Source organism: Cygnus olor, chromosome 5 (assembly GCF_009769625.2).
Source record: "Cygnus olor isolate bCygOlo1 chromosome 5, bCygOlo1.pri.v2, whole genome shotgun sequence".
Lineage (NCBI taxonomy): Eukaryota > Metazoa > Chordata > Aves > Anseriformes > Anatidae > Cygnus > Cygnus olor.
Genome location: NC_049173.1, coordinates 41,853,838 through 41,873,964, shown reverse-complemented (window position 1 = coordinate 41,873,964; position 20,127 = coordinate 41,853,838). Strand labels below are relative to the sequence as shown.

At 37.6% G+C, this 20,127-nt stretch overlaps 1 protein-coding gene across 9 annotated transcripts in view; it reads right to left on the bottom strand.

Moving 5' to 3' along the window:
* Positions 1–1,704: 1,704 nt before the first annotated feature.
* Positions 1,705–20,127, bottom strand: part of DPH6 (diphthamine biosynthesis 6) — a 198,423-nt gene continuing 180,000 nt past the window's right edge. For 5 of the 9 annotated variants that reach the window (XM_040558782.1, XM_040558786.1, XM_040558784.1 and 2 more), the window contains exon 15: positions 1,705–2,021. In XM_040558782.1, the coding sequence (XP_040414716.1) occupies positions 1,906–2,021 (116 nt within the window). In that variant the 3' untranslated portion in view covers positions 1,705–1,905. The remainder of the gene's footprint in view (positions 2,022–20,127) is intronic. The other 4 variants (XR_005820312.1, XR_005820314.1, XR_005820313.1 and 1 more) reach the window with 1 other exon arrangement.

The following is a 20,127-nucleotide window of genomic DNA, read 5'->3' as shown; positions in this document are numbered from 1 at the left end:
GCTCATCTGAGTCATGAATCTTGTAGAAAACTTGCAGGAAAAGCTAGTTTGTTTAAGAGCAAATATTCTGCCACCTTACAACATGCAAAATAGTACAAAAGCTAACATCAACATGTCTGGGTGTCTTTTCTAAACTATGAAAACATGACTATTGCAGGAGACATAGGCAAATTCATTCCATCTATTTGGCTTCCATCTCTGTCTATGAAAAATAGAGCTTTGTCCTCATCTCTCTGCAAGTACTGTCTCCCATTTTAGTCCAGCTTGTGTCTCTGGGCCGTGGACACTCTGCACTGAAAGAAACAAAAAATACCAGTATTTCCAAGGAGAACTAAGAAAATGATTTAGCCTTCTAAAAGAGTAGAATTCAAATAGAACAGGCACATCCAGGTATTAACAAGTTCCTTTCTGACTTTGGGAAAGAATAAGGATCAAATATGTTAAAGTATAACCTAAAAGTGATGCTGAATGCTAATAAACTGATGCATTGTTAACAGATTCTTCCCTTGTTATGAAATTTAATTTAATACATCCATGTATTTATACACTGGTATATAAAAAGCTTTTTGCCTTCTCCCTTCTAAAAATATTTGAATAACTGTGACAAAAATAATTCTTACTAAGGAGGATAGCAGCTCTGCTATATTTCTAGATGTAAAAGTAATGAAAAATGGCATGTAACAGTCTATTTTCAGGTAATAACCAGCACAATGTACTGGACATGCCAGGATATTGCACCAAACAGAGGAAGAGCCTCTTATCTTCAGTCACTGGTTTTGTATCAGCAGCCCAGTGCCCCTCTGGCAGTGGGGAAGAAGATGAAGCTGTAGCCCTACATCCACATCTTAGGCACCCCAAGGTAAACCTACTGCCATTCAGTTGATTTTTGTGGAGTCATCTCAGAGAGATGCTCGCACAAAGGAATGGCAACTGTAGCGCTGGTCACATAGCTCCAGTGCTCACACAGGGGAAAAGAAGCAAGGAGAATATATAGAGGTAGAGCATAGGCAAAAGTTTCTTGAAGGTTTAATTTTACAGCCTTTGACTGAAAGTAAGATTTCACTACAGTGTCTTACTGCCTCGAGCTAAGTCCAAAAAGCTTTCTCTCCTATACTGATCCTATATCATGAGTAAAATATCAGTTGCAATGAAATCAATAGGAGCTTCACCTATGTGTCTGAACCTGCTTTAATGAAAGCAGTAGTAAAACTCCTGTTGATTTTCCAGAGAAGACTGAAGCCCTGGGGAATACTGGTAGCTATTTATTATGAGCTGTCTACCAGATATAAAGCATGAGGGTACTCCCTATCACCTCAGAAAGCAGGATGGCAAACCCAGCAGTCTAACCATCACCTCCATCACTCACTTTGATAAAACACGCATCCTGAATGCCCCTGTGAATAATACTTCCCCAGTGCCAGAAAAGGGTTAAAATCCAGCCACAAATAGTGTCTTTGTGAGTTGGCCTGGAGTCAGAAAATTCAACATAAAACTGAAAGGAAACAAAGTCTTTAAAAAAATACTGGCATTAAGGTTCTGATTTTACCTCCATCCAGAAGATCTGATGTTGTAATCAGTTCATTGTAACCAGGCCTAAATATATCAAACAAAAGAACTGAAGTGATCAGAGCAACTGTCATTTCCCAGGAGCCACCTGCTAATTACCAGAATGTATCTAAAAATAAGTCAGAAAAAAGCACAATATTTTGAAAAGAAACCTTTATTGTTCATACAAAGCTGACTCTGTCACATATCATAAGGCATCATTAACAAACTAAATATGACTTTGCTTAAATCAAACAATATTGCTTAATGAAAGTATCCAACATAGTTGTGATCAATTCTTTTCTTTGTTCTTTCCTGGATGAATGTGTGTTTTGGTATCAGCTCATCTCTTTTAGACTGCTAGCTTAGCCAGCACGTTGCATGAATAACTTCCTTGCCAGGTAAATCCATCACAGGGACTAAAATCAGAGCTGGGGTCTTCTTGCCCAAGTATTTTTCAAGGTTTTCTTGCAGTCCTAAAACAGAAAGAAAACAATTCATGAATTCTTTTTGTCTTACTTTCTATCGTGTGTCATTTCTTAAAAGTGATTTCTGAGTATGTTTTTGAAAGCTATCACGGAGTAGCAATTAACAAAAGTGAAATGCAACTCTGAGTTTTCAGGGTATACAGAAGGAAGAATCACCATCTCCCACCTGCCTGTCAACTAATTTAAGATCAGCTTTACCTAAGGCCATATTTCTGCAAAACTGTTAAAAGCATTTTGACCAGCTTTGAAGGAGTGGTCCGCTGATGACAGACACAGCAAGCAGACACTAGGTGCAGGCAGTAAAAATAACTAAAGGCCAGCTGAAATTAAGTGGTTTGTAAATAGTGGTATTGGGATGATAGGTGCATAGTTGTCTGTATGTGAATTTCTGCCCTCAGGTCCCACCCTGCTGCAGCAGTCTACTAGAAGTTAAAATGGGCCATTTTTAAAACCATTATGAACATGATTTCTATTTGAAATTGATGCAAGCATGCCATGTTGCCGATATGATGAAGAAGTCCAGCGATGGCAACATACATGGCAGCAGCTCTAGAACGACAGAGAGGTTCAAAGTATGAAACATACAGGATGCAGCTACAAAGAGCTTGGCCGGGACTGTTCTGTGACAGAAATCACTAAATTCCAAGTCCATTAGGGGAACAGAATCGATAATGGAGACAATCTAATTAGGAGAATAATGGAAGAAAAGTAAAAAACGGAAAATTAAAACTCTACATTAAGACATTTCTGGTGATGCTGCCGCCCCGAAGGGCATGCTAGGAATCCAGGTGCACAGAGCTTTTAGAGAAGAGTGCAGAAAACCTTCCAAACGAGTCTGCAAAAGGCAGTTTCCTAATGGTAAGGTATGGTCTGCATGGTTTTTGGTTTTGTTAAGTTATTTCTGTCTGTAGCTTCTGTGATTACAGCAATTCTTTACAACACTAAGCGTTCTTGGCTAGAGAGGGTGTAAAGAGGGCAGAACTTGAAGACTGTCAAAGGGTGTTTTGTTTTTTTTTTGGCGTCACTGCCTGTGAAACTGTGAATAGGCAGTTCAGTCAAAGTGTTACCTCATGTAAGATAAAATAGGAATTTTGCCATTGTATTCGCCGAAGCCAAAACTGTTCTCTCTTGTTACCTGGCAGCAGTATAATAAATTAAGGTAATAGTGGCAACACCACACGTGAAATACTGCAAAGACAAAAGCAGTCTTCTGAAATTCTACTCTTTTTTGTATTAACGTCACTGACATTAGAGGTGAAAACAGATGGGGTGAGCCAAAGATCAACAGTCATCTCAAAGGCCAGAGCACTTCATGTTCAGTGTAAAAAGTGACTCAGTCCCTGTATCTCAGATATTCAGCAGTGCCTTGCTAATTAGGCAGCAGCTAATGGTCTCATTCGAAACGTAGTCCTCAGTAAGCTTTATAGCTATGCTGGATCAGAAGGCATTCAGTGGAAGTGGGTAAATGAAATTCACCTCAAAAATCACCGATTGCACCCTATTAAAACTGCATTTCCTCTTTTTCTTCAGTTAATATTGTAAAAATGTAATTTTGGTCTTTAACTTTTTACAGGTTTAAAAGTTATGAAGTAGGGCTAAAAGCTACCATAAAAAAAAAAAAAGGTTATTTTCAAAGGGATAATTTGAAAGTGAGGCTATCTGGAAATTTAACTCCATTCTTTTGCTTTTTGGGACAGCCAAAATAGCCATAAATATTTACATTTGAACATGACCTTGTGGACTTGCTTAACAGTCAGAAAGAGACACTTTTCCAGCTTGTCTATTGCAAGTGTAAATTGCCACAGCAAAGCCTGAATATATAACTATCTTTATACATTTGAAAATTGTAAGTAAATGTCTGCTCATGCAAATTTCCCCTGAAAAGAGGATATAGGGTCTTCCAAAAAAAGTAAAATTATAGTCTCAGGTCCCCACAAAAGACAGTGCACAATTAGTAAACCTGTGTCAGGCTATGTAATGATAGCTAACACAATGCAAAATTTGACAGCTATATATTTTACCTGGTATAAATAATAAATATAAATAAATCGTCCAATACTAATTGTATATTTTTAATGATATGACACAATCCTTTTTTTTTTTTTTTCACTCCTGCATACTATGATTTTAGGTAAATAAGAACCTCAATCAACAGTATGAGTGTTTTCTGATGTGTGCAACTCCTTGTTCAAAGACACCTTAGACTTCAAAAATTTCTTTGCTTTATGTGACTTAGGGAAATATTTCATTAGTTGCAGGCCAAACTTGTAGAAGTTGTCCTTAGAAGTGACTATATGTAAGGGACAGAGGGTTATAGTGAGTGTGTTTACCCGAGCTTTAAAAGGAGCTATATAAGGCTGATACCAGTCTTAAAGTTACTTACTCTGCCCTGATACAGAATATTTACTGAAGTATAAACAAAAGCAGCTGATTAGCAAGCGGCAAACATGTGGCGCATATTGTGCATGTTTTCATCTTTTGTGCCACCACCATTCTTTATTATTACTCCATGACATTTTCCTAAAGCAGGTGATCCTCACCCTGTAGGATGGACGTCCCCTACTTGCAACTGAATGGCACAAGTTAATGGCACAGGCTCCATGCCAAGTTTCTTTCTGCACCACTACACATCTTTCCATTGGCACAGCTGAGGGGTACGGACATAACCAAAACCCAAACTGAACAAAAATAATTCAAACTTTTTCCCTCTTTCACTAAAAATTCTGGCATTGCTATCTGTTTCAGCCATTCCTCTTTAAGGACAGCATACTGAGATCAACTCTCTGATGATCTCACACTGACTTTGCAACGCTTACATATAAGATAGCATATAGCATCATAAGCTATTGTTTTTGAAGGTGCTCTTCAGACTAAGTAGATAAAACAATGTCCTGAGAGCCTCTACAGGGTCATTGCAAATGACTGTTTTTACATCTTATGCTATCATTGTATGATTTGGGCCAGTATGAGGTGAGGCCACAGAATCCACTTACGTGTTTCCAGAACCAGGTCCCTATTACTGCTGACACTCCTGTTTCATGGGATATTTGCAGGTGAAGAATAATAAGATTACATTTAGCCCAGCACATAAAAAATCACTTTCATATTATAACTACTATATTTCTTTCACTTTTTAGCCAAAAGATATTGTTACATCACTTAGAGCAGGTTTTTAAATCCCTGAGCTAATAAAGCTCCATTGCTTCAGCTGTGCAGACCTGACATGCAGCATGTACTCTGAAAAGATGCGTCACAGGGGATCAGGTTCCTAGCAGTTGACTAAGAGTTCCAGTCCCAAAAGATGTGCCCTTGGTGTGCAGAACACTTAACCCTTCGACCAGTACCAACATGACTATTCACAAATTATTGATGTCCCTAAATCCCTGGCAGACTGCAGACAGTTCTTGTCTCCCTTGAAGCCAAAGCATATAGTCACTAATGAGATGGATTAAAAAATACATATACACATCCAAGGCTTTGCCACATGAGTGTAAAGCCACAGAAATGGAAGAAGGTGATTGAACTCGACTGAACGCTGTTAAATACATGATTAGCCTCTTGTTGTGGATCATTTCCATTGATCTATATACAGTTTCACAGCATAGTTTAATTCAAGCTGTCTAGAACAAGCCTCTGCCTTAAATGGTCAGGCAGAGCAATGAAAAGGTGAAACACGAGGAACTGGAGTCCCCCTTCCCTTTCTTATGCATCCAGCTGACCGCCTCTCTGGTTACAACAGCAATGGAAGAAAATTTATTTTTTAAAAAAATCTGTTTTTACTGTTTGTGAGGCTTATATGCTACAGAAATCAGTTCAGGATTTTCCCCACATTTTTACTTAAAATAATATAAAATGTTGTAGCTGAATGTAAGATTTTAAAACAAAACCAGTGCAGTCGGCTTGCTTGATTTTCCTTGTCCAAAACTAAGACCTAGTCTAGTCAACAAAATTCACTGTTGGAATGTAAAAATGAATTGCTTTGCAAAATAGTATTTTGTGCTTTTTTTTTTTTTTTTTTTTTTCCCATATGGTACCTTACAGTTTCCTTTAGTACTCTTGATGACATTGTTTTATGTCGGTCATGTTGGTTGGTTCCCTGTTAATGGACTACATTTTCAAAATTGCTCTGCCCACAGCAAAAACTGAGGCAACATTTTGTAAATAATTGTGTTTCCACTTTGATAACTAAGCTCATCAGCTTGATCTTCAAATGTACTAAGAGCCTATCAGTTCCAGGAAAAACTGACCAAAGATATGCTACTCTATGCTTTTATAAATGTCTTCCAAAATCACATAATTTGAAATATGTTTTTTTCCCAATGAACAACAACAAAAAAAGGTACAAACAAAAAAAGGGTAATTAACAATAATTAAACTTAGGAGGATGGAAACGGAACTTGCTTTGGAAGCCAACCACTCCTGATTATTTATCCTGGCTGTTACTCTAATTTCCCTTGGTCCTTCTGGTTTTAAGTGAGTTACAGTCTGTCTTTGCCTACTTATTTATACTATCAGGATAACAATGGTTTCCATACTTGTAGTGACGATCAGGGTATAATTGAGTTTTGTTAAGTGCTTGTAAATAGGGGAGTTCTGTAGCACCTTTTGGCAGACCAGATCAAGAGCGGCTTTAGAGACAACATAAACTCCTTCATGCAATACTGGTGATGCACTTTTATCACTCTGGCCTGGGACATTTTTCCAAATAAGAGTTAAACAGATGCTTTGGATTGCAGGGGAAGTCTGTTGCCATGACATACAGCACAAATGACCAGTCTGAATGTGGGTGAGGCTGTGAAGCTGATTTAAACCAGTGATTACCCAAGCCTGTCTTTGAAACTATGAAGAGCAAGCTTGAACACAAGAATTTGTGTTCACTGCTACATAACTTTCAAAATCTATTTTATTTTGGAAAGTTTTCTTATGCTGTGTCTAGACTTCTCTTTTATTTCAAAATCAACATTTGATGAATGAGCTTTTGTGTTGCATGGTAAATGCATAATAGCATTATTGTTATTATTTTTAAGTAACTTTCACGATTTGGACATTTAAGAAAAACAAATGCACTGTTTCAGGTGTATTTGTAAAGTATACGTACCCCTAAAGAAATAAAAGTGAAATTACAGAAGCAGTTGCAGGACTGCATTTGGAACTCAGGTCTCTAAAAATGCATGCCTTGCCAGATGCCAAAACAGCCACTCAGGTCTGCACAGTTGGTATTCACAAAAAAGATCTTTCATAAAAATGTAAATTCAAGGATTTGTCCTGCTTTTATGGACCCATCTATGCTGAAGGGCTTCTTGCTTCTCTCACCAAACTCGTTTTAGTTGTAAAAATTAAAGCGCCTTTTCTAAGTAATCACATAACAGATGAAAATACAGCCTGGACTTGAAGCACTAAATAAAATGTTAGCCCTCCTCTTTCAGCTTGTCCCTAATACCAAAGAACCATTTCGGATGGCAATCTTGTCTGTGAAGGCTATGTTTATTAGCACCCAGACAGTGCCTTTTTGGTCATAAAATTCTGTAAGTTGTAGGCACAGCAGCCCATTCATCTCAGACCAAAATATGCTATAAAAGGAAGACCACCATTTCATATTTTACTGCTAGCACTGTTTGTGCAGTGGATTTCTTATTCCCTTGGAATCTATCCCAAGCCTGATTAAAAAACAAAACAAAACAAACAAAAAAACAGTTCCAGCATGTCTTTTCCCAGGCACAGGTGAAAGCAGAGTGAAGACTGGTGTAGGCTTAGATGGGTGCCTGCAGGAGTCTGAGCAGCCTCCCAAGCTGGGCAGAGGAAGAAGAGGAGGAAAACGAGCTGTTTCCCTGAGTGCCTCACTGGGAAGTCCCGCTCTCAGAATCAGTGAGGAAGAGTTGCAAGTATGTGAGGCAGCAGTCATGGACCTTACTGTTAATGGCAGATAGGAGAAAGGTGAGCAATTGGCTTTTCCTAGTCCAAACCAGCGAGTCAGTGAAGGTGCCTGCACTCTGCACTGCTAGTGCAAAGTGGAGAGGGATGGCCAGCCTCACACCACCAGCTCCAGAGGAACCCAACAGCTGCCTGTTCCCTTCCCCATCCCACCAGCCTCTCTGCTGTTCCTCTTGGATTAGTTGGGAGCGTGTGGGAAGGTAAGGGGGCTCACTCATCATCAGGGCGGGTGTTAGCATTTACAGGAACCTTACTTTTCTAGAGCTGAGTCATTTGGCTGAGTAACTGCGGAAGTTTTTTCAGACTGTAGCTAATGCATTTTTTAGCATCTGAAAGAAAATTAGTAGACAAAAAGAGTTATTTTTAGTGCTAGTTTGATTGTGGGCCTGTCAGCCTTGGCAATGCATCTCTTTTATCAAGCTGCCACGATACCTTGTTTTGTTTTCAAGGCAAAGTTTGATTAAAGACCGATTTCAGAAAAGTTACTCACTGTGGGTGTTAATTAGTGCTTTCTGGACTCTGCAGGGTTTAGCTTATGATCCTTTTCACTTACTAAACCCTGTAATTCAAATTACATGAAGATGGGAATGAACCAACCCCTTTCTATTCTTCTGAAGGCTTTTGTTTAACTCAGCCAGAACAAATCTCTGTCCTCTCCTTCCCTAATATGGAATTCTATTTTCTGTCCCTTCCTAAACAAAATTAAAAACAATACTTCACATCTAAAAAGAGTTTTCAAACTAATGAACTGAGACACATCCTCAGAGCAATATGGAGTAGATAAACTTTGTCATCAGTGGTGCCCAAGTACACCATACATCTTAGGAAAAACAGGGAAACATCTATTTCCCTTCCGATTTCCCGTGTATTCTTCTGTAAGCAGAGTATTGCCATTCTGTAAGAGAAGGTCCCTGCTATTCCCCTCCCTTCTCTCAGACAATCCTTTTGCTTTTCTGCCGCTGTCACGTTAAGCAAAAGGCCAGCTACTAGCTCAGAAATCTTAGAAAAGTAGTTGGGCATACTAGTTAGCAGATTGAGGTGAGTTTATAACATAATATGATTAAAACAAGGAACTAAGCAATTAAATACATTCAATTAAAATGCCATTGAGTTACTATGCAAAAATAAACAGACAAAAAGTGCAGCCTAAACCAAAATCTGGTACAGAACCTGCGGAGAAGGATACTCAGCTACACTGGATATTTGAAACTAGACTAGACAAAACAGGAAACCACATACTAAAGAGAATAAACCTGTGAAGAATTAGAGAAAATGACCTAAAATGATCCATCGCTGTTTTCTAGCAGACAGCCTGTAAAGGAGAAGAACTGAAGTTGTACGAGGTAAAATACTCAAGCTGAGTTCATGAATACTACCATCCTAAACAGCCCTCTCCCAAGGACACGCTGTCTCCTGAACTTCCTCCCGTATTCTAAACTTAAACTTCAGCTTAGTTTGAAGGCTGGTATGAACTCTTCCTGAAGCTGTACAGTGTGACAGATGCACCATGCAAGCTAAGGATGTAAGCAAATCAGGCATCCATAATTACCAAATGCGTTTTTATACCGATATTTATAACGATTGTAATTACAATCTCAAATGCCTCCCCTAAGATAATGATGTGCCACACAACTCTCTTCGGATATACAGACGTTACCTTCCAAAGTACACGGTACCAATCAAATTAGATATGTTATCACGCACATTGATGGCAAGACACAGAAAGAAATGTGACTCTCCTAAAGATAAACAAATGTTGCTGAGCCCTTCTGCGCATTAGTTATGGCTATTTCTCAGCAGAAAGAATTAAGATTTAGCTACCATAATAATTCTTTCAAGCTGCCGGCTATAGTTCAGAAAATAGCAGAGCATGAAAACTCATTGCTTTGTGTTTTCCAGCAGTCTGCTCTAAGCACTGTCCTATATACAGGTTGAGAATCAGCCTATACAAGGTTATAAATGTGCCCTTTTGTTTAAAATGTCATTAACCTTCTGCACTAAATAAAGAAACACTTAAATATGGCCTTTCCAGTACTCACAGTGAGGTCTAAATATAATTTCAAAGAGAACGGAGGACTGAACTTTCCGAGTACAATCACCAGGGGAAGAACTTGCGCTTTTTCTAAAACCATGACAGAGTGCAAAGATCACAAGCCTGTTTTCTCTGTGTGCTATCTTTCAACCCTGAAACAACCCAATCTCTTTAAGGGGTGGATGGTTATTGAACTTGTATGCCAGCTGTGTTCAAAATCTCTGGGGAGGATGGGCTATAATGACACCAAGTGGAGATGAGTTATGAGTGGAGACATTATTACAAACATATAAAACAGTAAGGACCCATTTTTCAAGTAGCATCTGAGAACGCACTTCACAGTATGTGTAAGCACTTGTTTGCTCATGTAGTAAACCGAATGTGCCTGTGTGGACAGATAAAACTGCAGGAATCACTGGAGGCTCATGTACACATTTTTTTGTATGCAAAAACAGAGGAATGTGCACTTTCTTCTTTTTTTTTTTTTTTTTTTTCAGATTAATTGAAAACTTGGTGTGAAAATGATCAACTGCAACAGCACCTGTGCAGTAATTATGAAACTTGCTTTTTCACCTCTTGGTCACATTACAGCTCCTGACTTTTGCCCCGCAGTCCAAGAGCACTGGATGGCACAGATTCGCAAGCTGTAGGACAGTTGGTAGCTATGCCCTCCAGGTAAGGTTGGGAACACTGGTGGGGCAGTGTGTGTGGGAAGCTCGGCTGTGCCTGCTGGTAATTCAAGAACTTTTATCTCCAGGGCCTGTCAATCTGGCACCTTTCACAAGTGTTAAATTCACTTAAGTATATTTTTTAAGAAGCTGTCATGAGACATACTGAAGCAAATATGTCCTTCAGTGGTTACACATGGACTCAGTTGTAACAATGTTTGTTAAGTGCTTTGACATCCCCAAATGATATGTTTGGTACAGCTTCCACATTTGTTCGTTTATTCAAGTCTGCTAAATAGTTCCTAAAAAACCAACGGGTTTAAGAAATATCTGATTGGACATGGTACATCTAAAATGCCTGACCATAAAAAGATGATTATTTAATGACTGGACATACATCTACTGGTGGGAGATATGGTAGAAAAGATTTCTAAAAAGGATTGTGGTAAACGTCTTTAGATTGGGCACAGAGAAGATAACATGGTCCTTGCTATATGTCAAATTATGCCGTGATCATTTAAAATACCACTGATGGAATAAGCATTTTCAGTTTTGAGGACAGATTCTCAACTCTTGTAAATTGTAGCCATGCTAATTTACACCTGCTGAGGAGCTTGCACAGTAGATCACATATTTATATATAATATCACGTGCAAACTGATGAGGTTATTTCTAGATGTTTACTGTTGGAAAGAGCTCTGAAACTTTAAATCAATCTGCTGCACTAATGTAAACAACTTATTGCAACAAAACTTGATAAAAGAGCACTGAACATGTTAAATACATTATTAGGTCGATGAAGATCATTCATATTGATCCAGGTCTGGCTTCACAGCACAGTTTAATCAAAGCTGCCTGGAAAAGGTAACAAAGAGTGGTCATGGCATTCACCGCCTTTCATCCTGAGGTCACTGATTTAATCCTAGAGTGGGTCTAGAAATGACTGAAAATTCATTATTGCTGCATCTGACAACTTTCGTGAAATTGGCTGGAGCAAGCTAAAAAGAAAGGTAGAGTAATTTTAGATTAGGAATAAAATCCAGCCGCTGTTCCAGCCAGGAAATTCTGCTGCTGGAGGTTGCTGTTGGCCCATCCAGCAGTTTGCAGGCTCCTGATAGCCACACAGCTACTTCCCTTCGATCTGGCAGATTTAAATTAATTGAATTTTTATCCCACGTGGCAGAGACCCAAGATATCAGTACCCTCTTATTCCCTACAGTCAAGGAAGAAAATGAGAGAGATGAAAGTCTTTTGTTCCTCTTCATGGCCTCCAAAGATGACAAATAAATCTCACTGCTAGTGCTTCCTGTGTAATATGAGCTGGTGGTTTGTTACAGATTTGGGAACAGGAGACTGGGAGAGTCATTCAGCTGTGTCAACCGACTGCAACACGAAAGAAAAAGGTCTGAAATTTGGCCATGTAACGATGTGAGCTGCAAGTAATTTCTGCTCTAACTTGAAATTGTTAACAGCATAATTTATAAAAGCCTTCCACAAGACTTATGCGTCATTTTATCTGGCACTGGGTAAACACTAAATAACAGAAAAGGTCTACCATGAAGAGTTTAGCACCACCACAAAAAATACAGAGCTTAAAAAGGAAAGCGTGGCAGGTAGGAATTTGGCAGGTAGGAAAAATGTGTCAAAATTACACATGATTTGTTAATGTAATTTTTGGAGAAAAAAAAAATGACACCGAACTCTGACCCACCACACTTCCTTTCTTCCTCTAGAGAGCACACCACAGCTACTAACGCTTACTAACAGCAATAAAACAATGGCCAAGAACCGAATCATTCTTCAGCTGGCACTGCTTCTAGATCTCTGTAAGCTAAAACGGCTCCCCAGTAAAGCTCTGCTGCCTGCATGTGTCCCACCTGCTCTGGTGTTGAACAACTTCACTGTTCAGAGACCTTTGCCGTTCTTCCACTAACGGTAACCACAGGGGTTTATAACAGGGTGTCTGAAACTTACTTGTGGGCTTGATGCCAGAATAGCCTATCACAGATGTCAAGGGACTACACACCTGACTGTCTTATGAATGCTTGATAAACATTATTATGTATTTTATACAATTTATCACAAAAGGCTACAGTGAAATTATTATGTAAATATATAATAAAAAACAAAGAATATTTAATCACCAAAATACATGCGTGTAAACACCTGTTTTTAAAGACACTTTTAGGGAAGGGCTTTTGGAATTATACAAATTGCACTGCCTCATGTAACTCTTGTAAATTTTTTGATTTATAGACACATGGACAAGAGGTAAAGTACACAGCATAGTCTCACAGGGAATGGAAAAGCTGTTCAGATCTGCCCTACAGCTCAGGGGCTCCTCGTTCCAGCAGGTGGGCCAGCACCCACAGATGAAAAGCCCATCGGCAGCGCTGAATAGGTTCCCTGTTTGCACACTGGCTCTTTGAAAGGAATTTCTAGTTCTGGAGCTGTAAGCCACAACTCCACCAAAAATCATGTTAGCTCAAAGAGACACTGGGTTAATGAAATTGGAAATGCTCAGAAGGAAAATGGATGTGATGCTTTAACCACGCTTAGGAAACATGAAGTGCGAGTGATGGAAGGGTGACCTTTATCTTTCCCACAGAAAGAAGGCTAGCCTATAAGGCACAGGGAAACATGCTTTTGATTTATCCTTGTGCTTGCTTCTCTTTTAAAGATGTGATCTGTGGTATGAGATTTGGTTTTAACAATGCTGCTGTACTGCTAGAGGGAAATAAATTGTTCAAGAAGAGATGTCAGTTTTAAAGTACAACAAAGATGCCCACACAGCCCTCTCCTTGGTCAACACTGATACTTTATGCCATGGGCCTTAACTTGTCAGGGGACATTATACCTTCTGCATAACAGAACATGGTCGTGAGAAGGACAGGCTATAGAAAGCCATTAAAACCCGTTCACAGAGCGCCGGTATTCTCCTGGAATATCATCACTGTAGTGGTCTTATTGGTATTTTCTACATTACATTAGCAGGCTGCGTTACACCATTGCCAGAAAGATCCATTAGTATCAGGCACATTTTATTTTTCTTTTGTAGTAAGTAAGCATACATGGGTAGAAAGGAAGGCAACAAGGCATGCTCGACCTAGCTGAAATTTTGCCAGATCACCTTGTGGGGCAAATCAAACACCTATAACCTGCCACAAGAGCCCCTAGGATCATTAAAGCCCTAAAGAATCTGGTAAGACAAGAAGGTGAAACGTGAAGATACTAAAGGCTTTTTATTGTTATGAATATCTAACAGGTTTCATTTCTGACTTACCAAGAGCAAGGAGGCAGAAGAAAGGAAAACTAACTGGATCTTATTATATATATATAGTCAGAACTTCATGCTAAATATATTTGTGTCCTCCATAAGTGTTTCAGTTGGCGTTTTAGCAACTAATTTAGGCAAATGCAGCACTTTTAGATCTAATATAGTCAGATCTAAAGTTACTGGTACCTCTCTTTTCTGTAAAAAATAGAACAAAAGAAAAAAGTCATAATATACTTGTTTAAAATATGAACCTGGTTGTTTATTTCTCCAGAATTCTGGCTTTCTCTCAGAGGAAACTTGGACGTTTGTTCTATCCTTTGACCTTCTAGGCATTTTCTATTTATTGTCACATTCCTGCTCTGATTTGTTTGTAAATTATAAATCTGATTTTACCTTGATTTTTCTTAAACCACTTGCTACAATCCTTCAGAGAAACCTACTCACAGTTTCATTCTTAAGGCCAACTGAAGATTTACAATATGCTAAACTGGGCAAAAATTCTGTAGTAATCAGCACAATATATTTTATACTCCATCATAATCATTTTTCTGGCTCCATGTCGATATAACTTTTTCTGCTTTTTACAATGGTTTACAACTTAAATAATTTAATACAACAGTTGTTATATTTTTATTGCAAGCTTATAAAACTTGTACCATAAGTCTCTTCCATGCAATATATTAAACAAAAAAATGACAGAGAAGAAGGGGAACTGATGATTACTAAAACTGTAATTCAGTCCTGAAGTACTGAATGTGTCATAAAGCGCTTCTGGCTCACTTGCATACAGTAGATCTTGTCAGAATTTCTCAAATGAACTACCTCTTCATATTTAGTTCTTCTTACCTGTTATTTTAATGTTGATATAAGAAAAACAACAATGATTTCACATTTCAGACAATGTACTGATAGTCCAGGACAGAGCATAAAGTACCCAGAGAAAAGGATGCCAGTGCCAGCTCTACTCCTGAGTCGCTGGAAGTCCTTTGGTTCTTTTGGCTCCAACAATATGTATCGAGCTGTGCTTTACTGAATTTTGCAAGGGCTGCTAGTGGTGTAAAGGCAGGCAGACATCTGCTTAGGTCTCAGGCAGGACCTTTGTGTCTGTTTTTTGTGTTTCTGAGCAACTGCAGTTGTTGATGCTTCATAAAATCAATCCCTGAATTTCAGACTTTCACTTTCTTAGAATAGAAATAGTACTTACCTGCCTTTGTATAATGCTTTGAGATCTCCTGAGGAATAATTTCATCTGCCTCAGTGTATCTGAGTTTATGTAAAAGACACCATTTCAATGCATCCCCCAACGAGACTTGTTTAAAGTATATTTTGCACAGTTTACAGACACACTTTACAAACTTTTACAGACCAGGGGTTCTGTCCACATCTACAAAGTAGGTCACTGTATATCCATAAGAACATTAAAGTCTGCTACATCTAGAACTCCTTTGCTGGTAATATATATTAAAATAATAACTATTGAAAAAAATATGTCAGAAGTAAATCTTACTGACTTGAAAATTATACATTTATTCCTATTTCTAGAGTGATTATTCATATTTTTGAAGCTGAGGATAAAAACTACAATTAGATGTGGTACAGATTCTTTGTGGTCTAGTGCAGTAAACCATTTCTGCACAAAATGCATCACAGAAAACATCTTGCTGTGTTGAGAGCTGTACTTCTGTGCTCAGACTTTCAACAGAAAAGAAGGCATCCCTTATTGAGGAATGTCTTATTGCTTTTATCTTACAGAAGTAAAATATTTCAATTTCTAAGGCCAGGTTTGACAAAAATCTCCAGAAGATATTTCCGATGGTTTGGTGAAAATAAAATACATAATTAATTCTTAGTGAAAATAAAATACATAATTAATTCCTCTAAATCACTTAACTGCATGGCCTTAATACTGCTAATACAAAGGCTGTTTACTTTGCCTAAATCGTTAAGATTTCTTAGTAGAAATCAGCTTGAGACTTCTAAGAGATCAACATATCCAGCTGAGAAATAAACTTTGCTATTTGTCCAAAAGTCTGATAGAAGAGCAGACACATAAAAATTCATTTCTGAATTGTGTTGCTATGATTTCAGCCCCTACCTACATGGATCACTCGCTTTGTAGAGTGAAAGATCACAGATGCCTGCATGCTCCCTGAGGTATTTTTTTCTCAATACTCAAATAATACAATGCCAAAATGAATAACAGTGATAAAAGCAGAATTAGCACCTACATTAAGCAGTAAGAATTTTTGGTTGTTTGTTTGTTTCCTTAAAATATACAGAAAAAAAAACACAACAAACAACCTTGGAAGACAATGTATGTTTATGTACCCAAGAACCTTCAATAAAAGTGCCTGGAGGACAATAACTCAGTTTATTTTGACATCTACCTTTCTCCTCCTTATTACATATCTTAGGTAAGATATTTAGCTTTGTATGTTTATAACTACAAATATAATTAAATCAAGCCATCTGTATTACATGATGGATTTCATGAAAGACATTAAGCTCCCCCACTCCTGAGATGGCTGCATGCTTGATCATTTGAATAAAGTTTGATAACAGATCAAAAATGTGCTGCATGTAGTGTTATAATTTCTATTTATTGCCTATTAAACCTGAAATCTATCTGTCAGAATACTGCTTCCAACAGAATGATACAATCTGTGGTTTTGCTTCTGTAATCCTTTACACTCACAATTCCAGGACTCAATAAAGTTGGATGTGTAAGTAAGAAATAATTTTAGATGGTAGGAAAAACTAAGCTTTTCACAGTACACGAAAACATCTCTGTAATTTTAATCACTACCTCCTCAATGCCAGCCAGATAAATCAAGATCACAAAATATCTAAAGAATGAGCTAGTTCCCATATGGAAATGTCTAAAAGTCATCCGTTACTATTGCCACTTTTCCATATAGCAGACAATGAAATCAATATGCTGTACTGGTTCGGTAAATTTGTCTCTTAACAAGTTAATAAAACAGTGATCCCCACATAGTCTTTCCATCCAACTTTCATAGAAAAAAAATGAGAATATTAAATGCACTAAGATAGGGAAGATCTGCTCCATTTGCTCTGCAATGATAATCTTTTACAAAAGAGGATTTTTATTATTAATTCTTCGCCTTCTGGGGATATTATAATTTCCTAGAATGTAAAAATGCCTTAAGCACAGCAATTTGCTGAGCTAGACTGAATTTCACGATGTTTCAAATGAGCTGATAAACAACTGCATAATTAGCAATTATTAGATCAAGACTGTACATTACAGATATACAAGTGAACCAGTCAATGGACAGACAAGTTGCCGATACTGTTTTTAAAACTGTGAGTCAGTGTTATTCTTTGGTGTGCATCATAACTTTTATTTTAAAGAATTAAATACCACACTGCTTATTTATTTATTTATTTATTTATTTGAAATGCGGATTATTCTATCAACTAAGTCCTTTGGGTCTTAATCATTGAACACATCCCTCTGTGTGTGAATAATGAGGAATATACAGGCTGAATATATCTCAAGCGCTAAAAGTGATTAGAATGATTTTTTTTTCAATTAAATAGTTACAAATCAATTGTATAAGCATGCTAAACTCAAGACTTAGTGTATTTCTTAAGCCTTCAATTCTGCAGCTCCTTAATAAAATACATTATTTTACCTTACAAAATAAAGAGTGGAATTACATATACTGCAGAAAAAGTAAAGTCAGGACCTGGGCATTTGTTATTTATATATGTCATTTTTTGTCAAGCTGGCGGAGAGTGGTTTGGAAATGTGGCAGCTAGATGGAAGAGACAACACTAAGAGGCTGTTTGAAATGTAGAGTGAAGTTACTAGATGAGTTTTTCCCTGAGAGTCAGACATGGAACAATTGATTTGGCTGTTTTCTATAGTTATAGGTTCAAGTTGCAGCACTGAACTACTAAAATGTATGTCCATTGAAATGAATGGCATAATAATTATTTTATATATATTTATACAATATGTTTAATTATTTTTAATTGATACATTCAGGATCCCACTTTACAAGAATTTATAGTGATTCACCAATATTAGTCATAAATCTTATAATTTTTAAAACATGAAAGTACTAATTGAGAAACACTGATTTGCTCCAAGAACAGACTCTGTTTTAAATTTAGGATGGAATTATTTGCATGAAATTTAACAGTTTAAAAGCTAGACATCTAAAGAAAAACAGCCCTCTGTTTCAAAAGCTTATTAATCCCATTGCATACACTATAGGATGAAGGGTCCTTTGGAGGTGTCTGTCTCCCAACACAAAGAACGTAAGCCATTAGGTTAAACAGAACAGTTAACTTTTAGGCAGTTAGAAGAAATTAATCTTACCCTAAGTGTCACAGCAACTCTGAACTGCATCATTCCTGGTTATAATAGCAACACTGAATTTAAATGGATGTCTAGTTAATTGAGTTATTACTGCAGACAACTTCATTGCATAGTTCTTCACATTAAACGATCACCTAATCCTTCCTATTCCAAATTATTCCTGAATGACTTTCCAGTCTCCAAACATTGGTTTCAAGTGAAAATATAATAAATGTTCATAAAGGACAATAAAACTAAAATGTAACACTTGTAATAACAGAATGGTTTAGGCATGCTTTATTTAGAGATATACTGCCATCTGTTTGTCTAGTAAACTTTTTCTTGTCACTTCCATTGCTACAAAGAGTTTAATTTAAAAAATGTGCAGAATACAGAACTTTGCTATTCAGTGTTTCTAGCCTGAAAGAAGATTTAAAGGAAATAGATCAGCTGCCTTAAAGCACCTATAATTAGAAAAGGAACTATACAAACTGGAAGCTTCTTACTCAGATCTGCTATTTTGTAGTCTGCTTTTCTGGTTATCTTTGTAACTCTGAGAGCATTTCAAAATCCTTACACAAGTGATTGGTCTTTACATTTATCGTTGCTGCAGGGCTAAATTTAGACTTTTGTCCAAGCTTAATTTTAAGTGTTGAAAACAAAAAAGCTTTTCTTTGACAGCTTAATTAAAACAAAGGAAGCTATTTAAATCTGCCCAAGGACATGCACGTCAGTCATAGTCTTAGTGGTGACACTTGGTGGGCAGTATGTAAATGAGGTAGTCAAATGGATGCATCATATAAAAAAATTGTTATGTACCAAGCACATCACATACATACTGTTACGTAAGCTATATTAATATGCTTTTAGCCCTGGAGAGCCAGATTTAGCTAAGACTAATACACTGCTCTAGCTAATGTAATTGTTAACTGAGGGCAACCAAGTACACCTTAATCTGATTTTTGAAAATAAGAGGTGGTACCTCAGTGAAACCTCTCCCTACCTTTACAGGCTGTCTGGTACAGAATCCTCACAAAGCACTGTTTACATATTTAAAACTGGATTGTGGATAGTTTTGTTTGGATTACCATGATCAGCACAGTTCAGAGAGCTCTCCTCTTTAACATACGCTGTCTTCTATAGGCATGGGACTCTATAGTGCTGATTTTAATACTGAACTTGTTAGTCTGTTTTAGACAAACACTAATCGATACAAGAACTGCAAAAACAAAAAACAAAAACAAACAAACAAAAACAACAACAAGAACAACAACAAGCCAAAACAGTTTGGAAGAGAATTAAAGGAAATAATTCTGACTCCATTCTAAATCAAGAGAACGCTGACAATTGGGAAAGTTTTCTGGTACTATACCAGCTCCTCATCATAGCCATGATTACTTATAAAAAGAGACTATATTGGCTGGTAGGATATAAAGAAATTAACCTCATGTAGCCCCCTATAGTGGGGTTCCCCAGGGCTCCATTTTAGGACCAGTCCTCTTCAATGTTTTCATAAACGATTTGGATGAAGTACTTGAAGATTTTTTGAACAAGTTTGCAGATGATATCAAATTGGGTGGCGCTGTTGATTCCGTTGAGGGTGGTGATGCCTTGCAGAGAGATCTTGACAAATTAGAGAGCTGGACAATCACCAACAATATGAAGTTTAACAAGAGCAAGCACCAGATTCTGCACCTGGGATGGGGCAACCCTGGTTATACGTACAGACTGGGGGATGAGATGCTGGAGAGCAGCCCTGCAGAGAGGGATCTGGGGGTTTGCTCAACATCAAGCTGAATGTGAGCCAGCAGTGTGCCTTGGCAGCCAGGAAGGCCAACTGTAGCCTGGGGTGCATC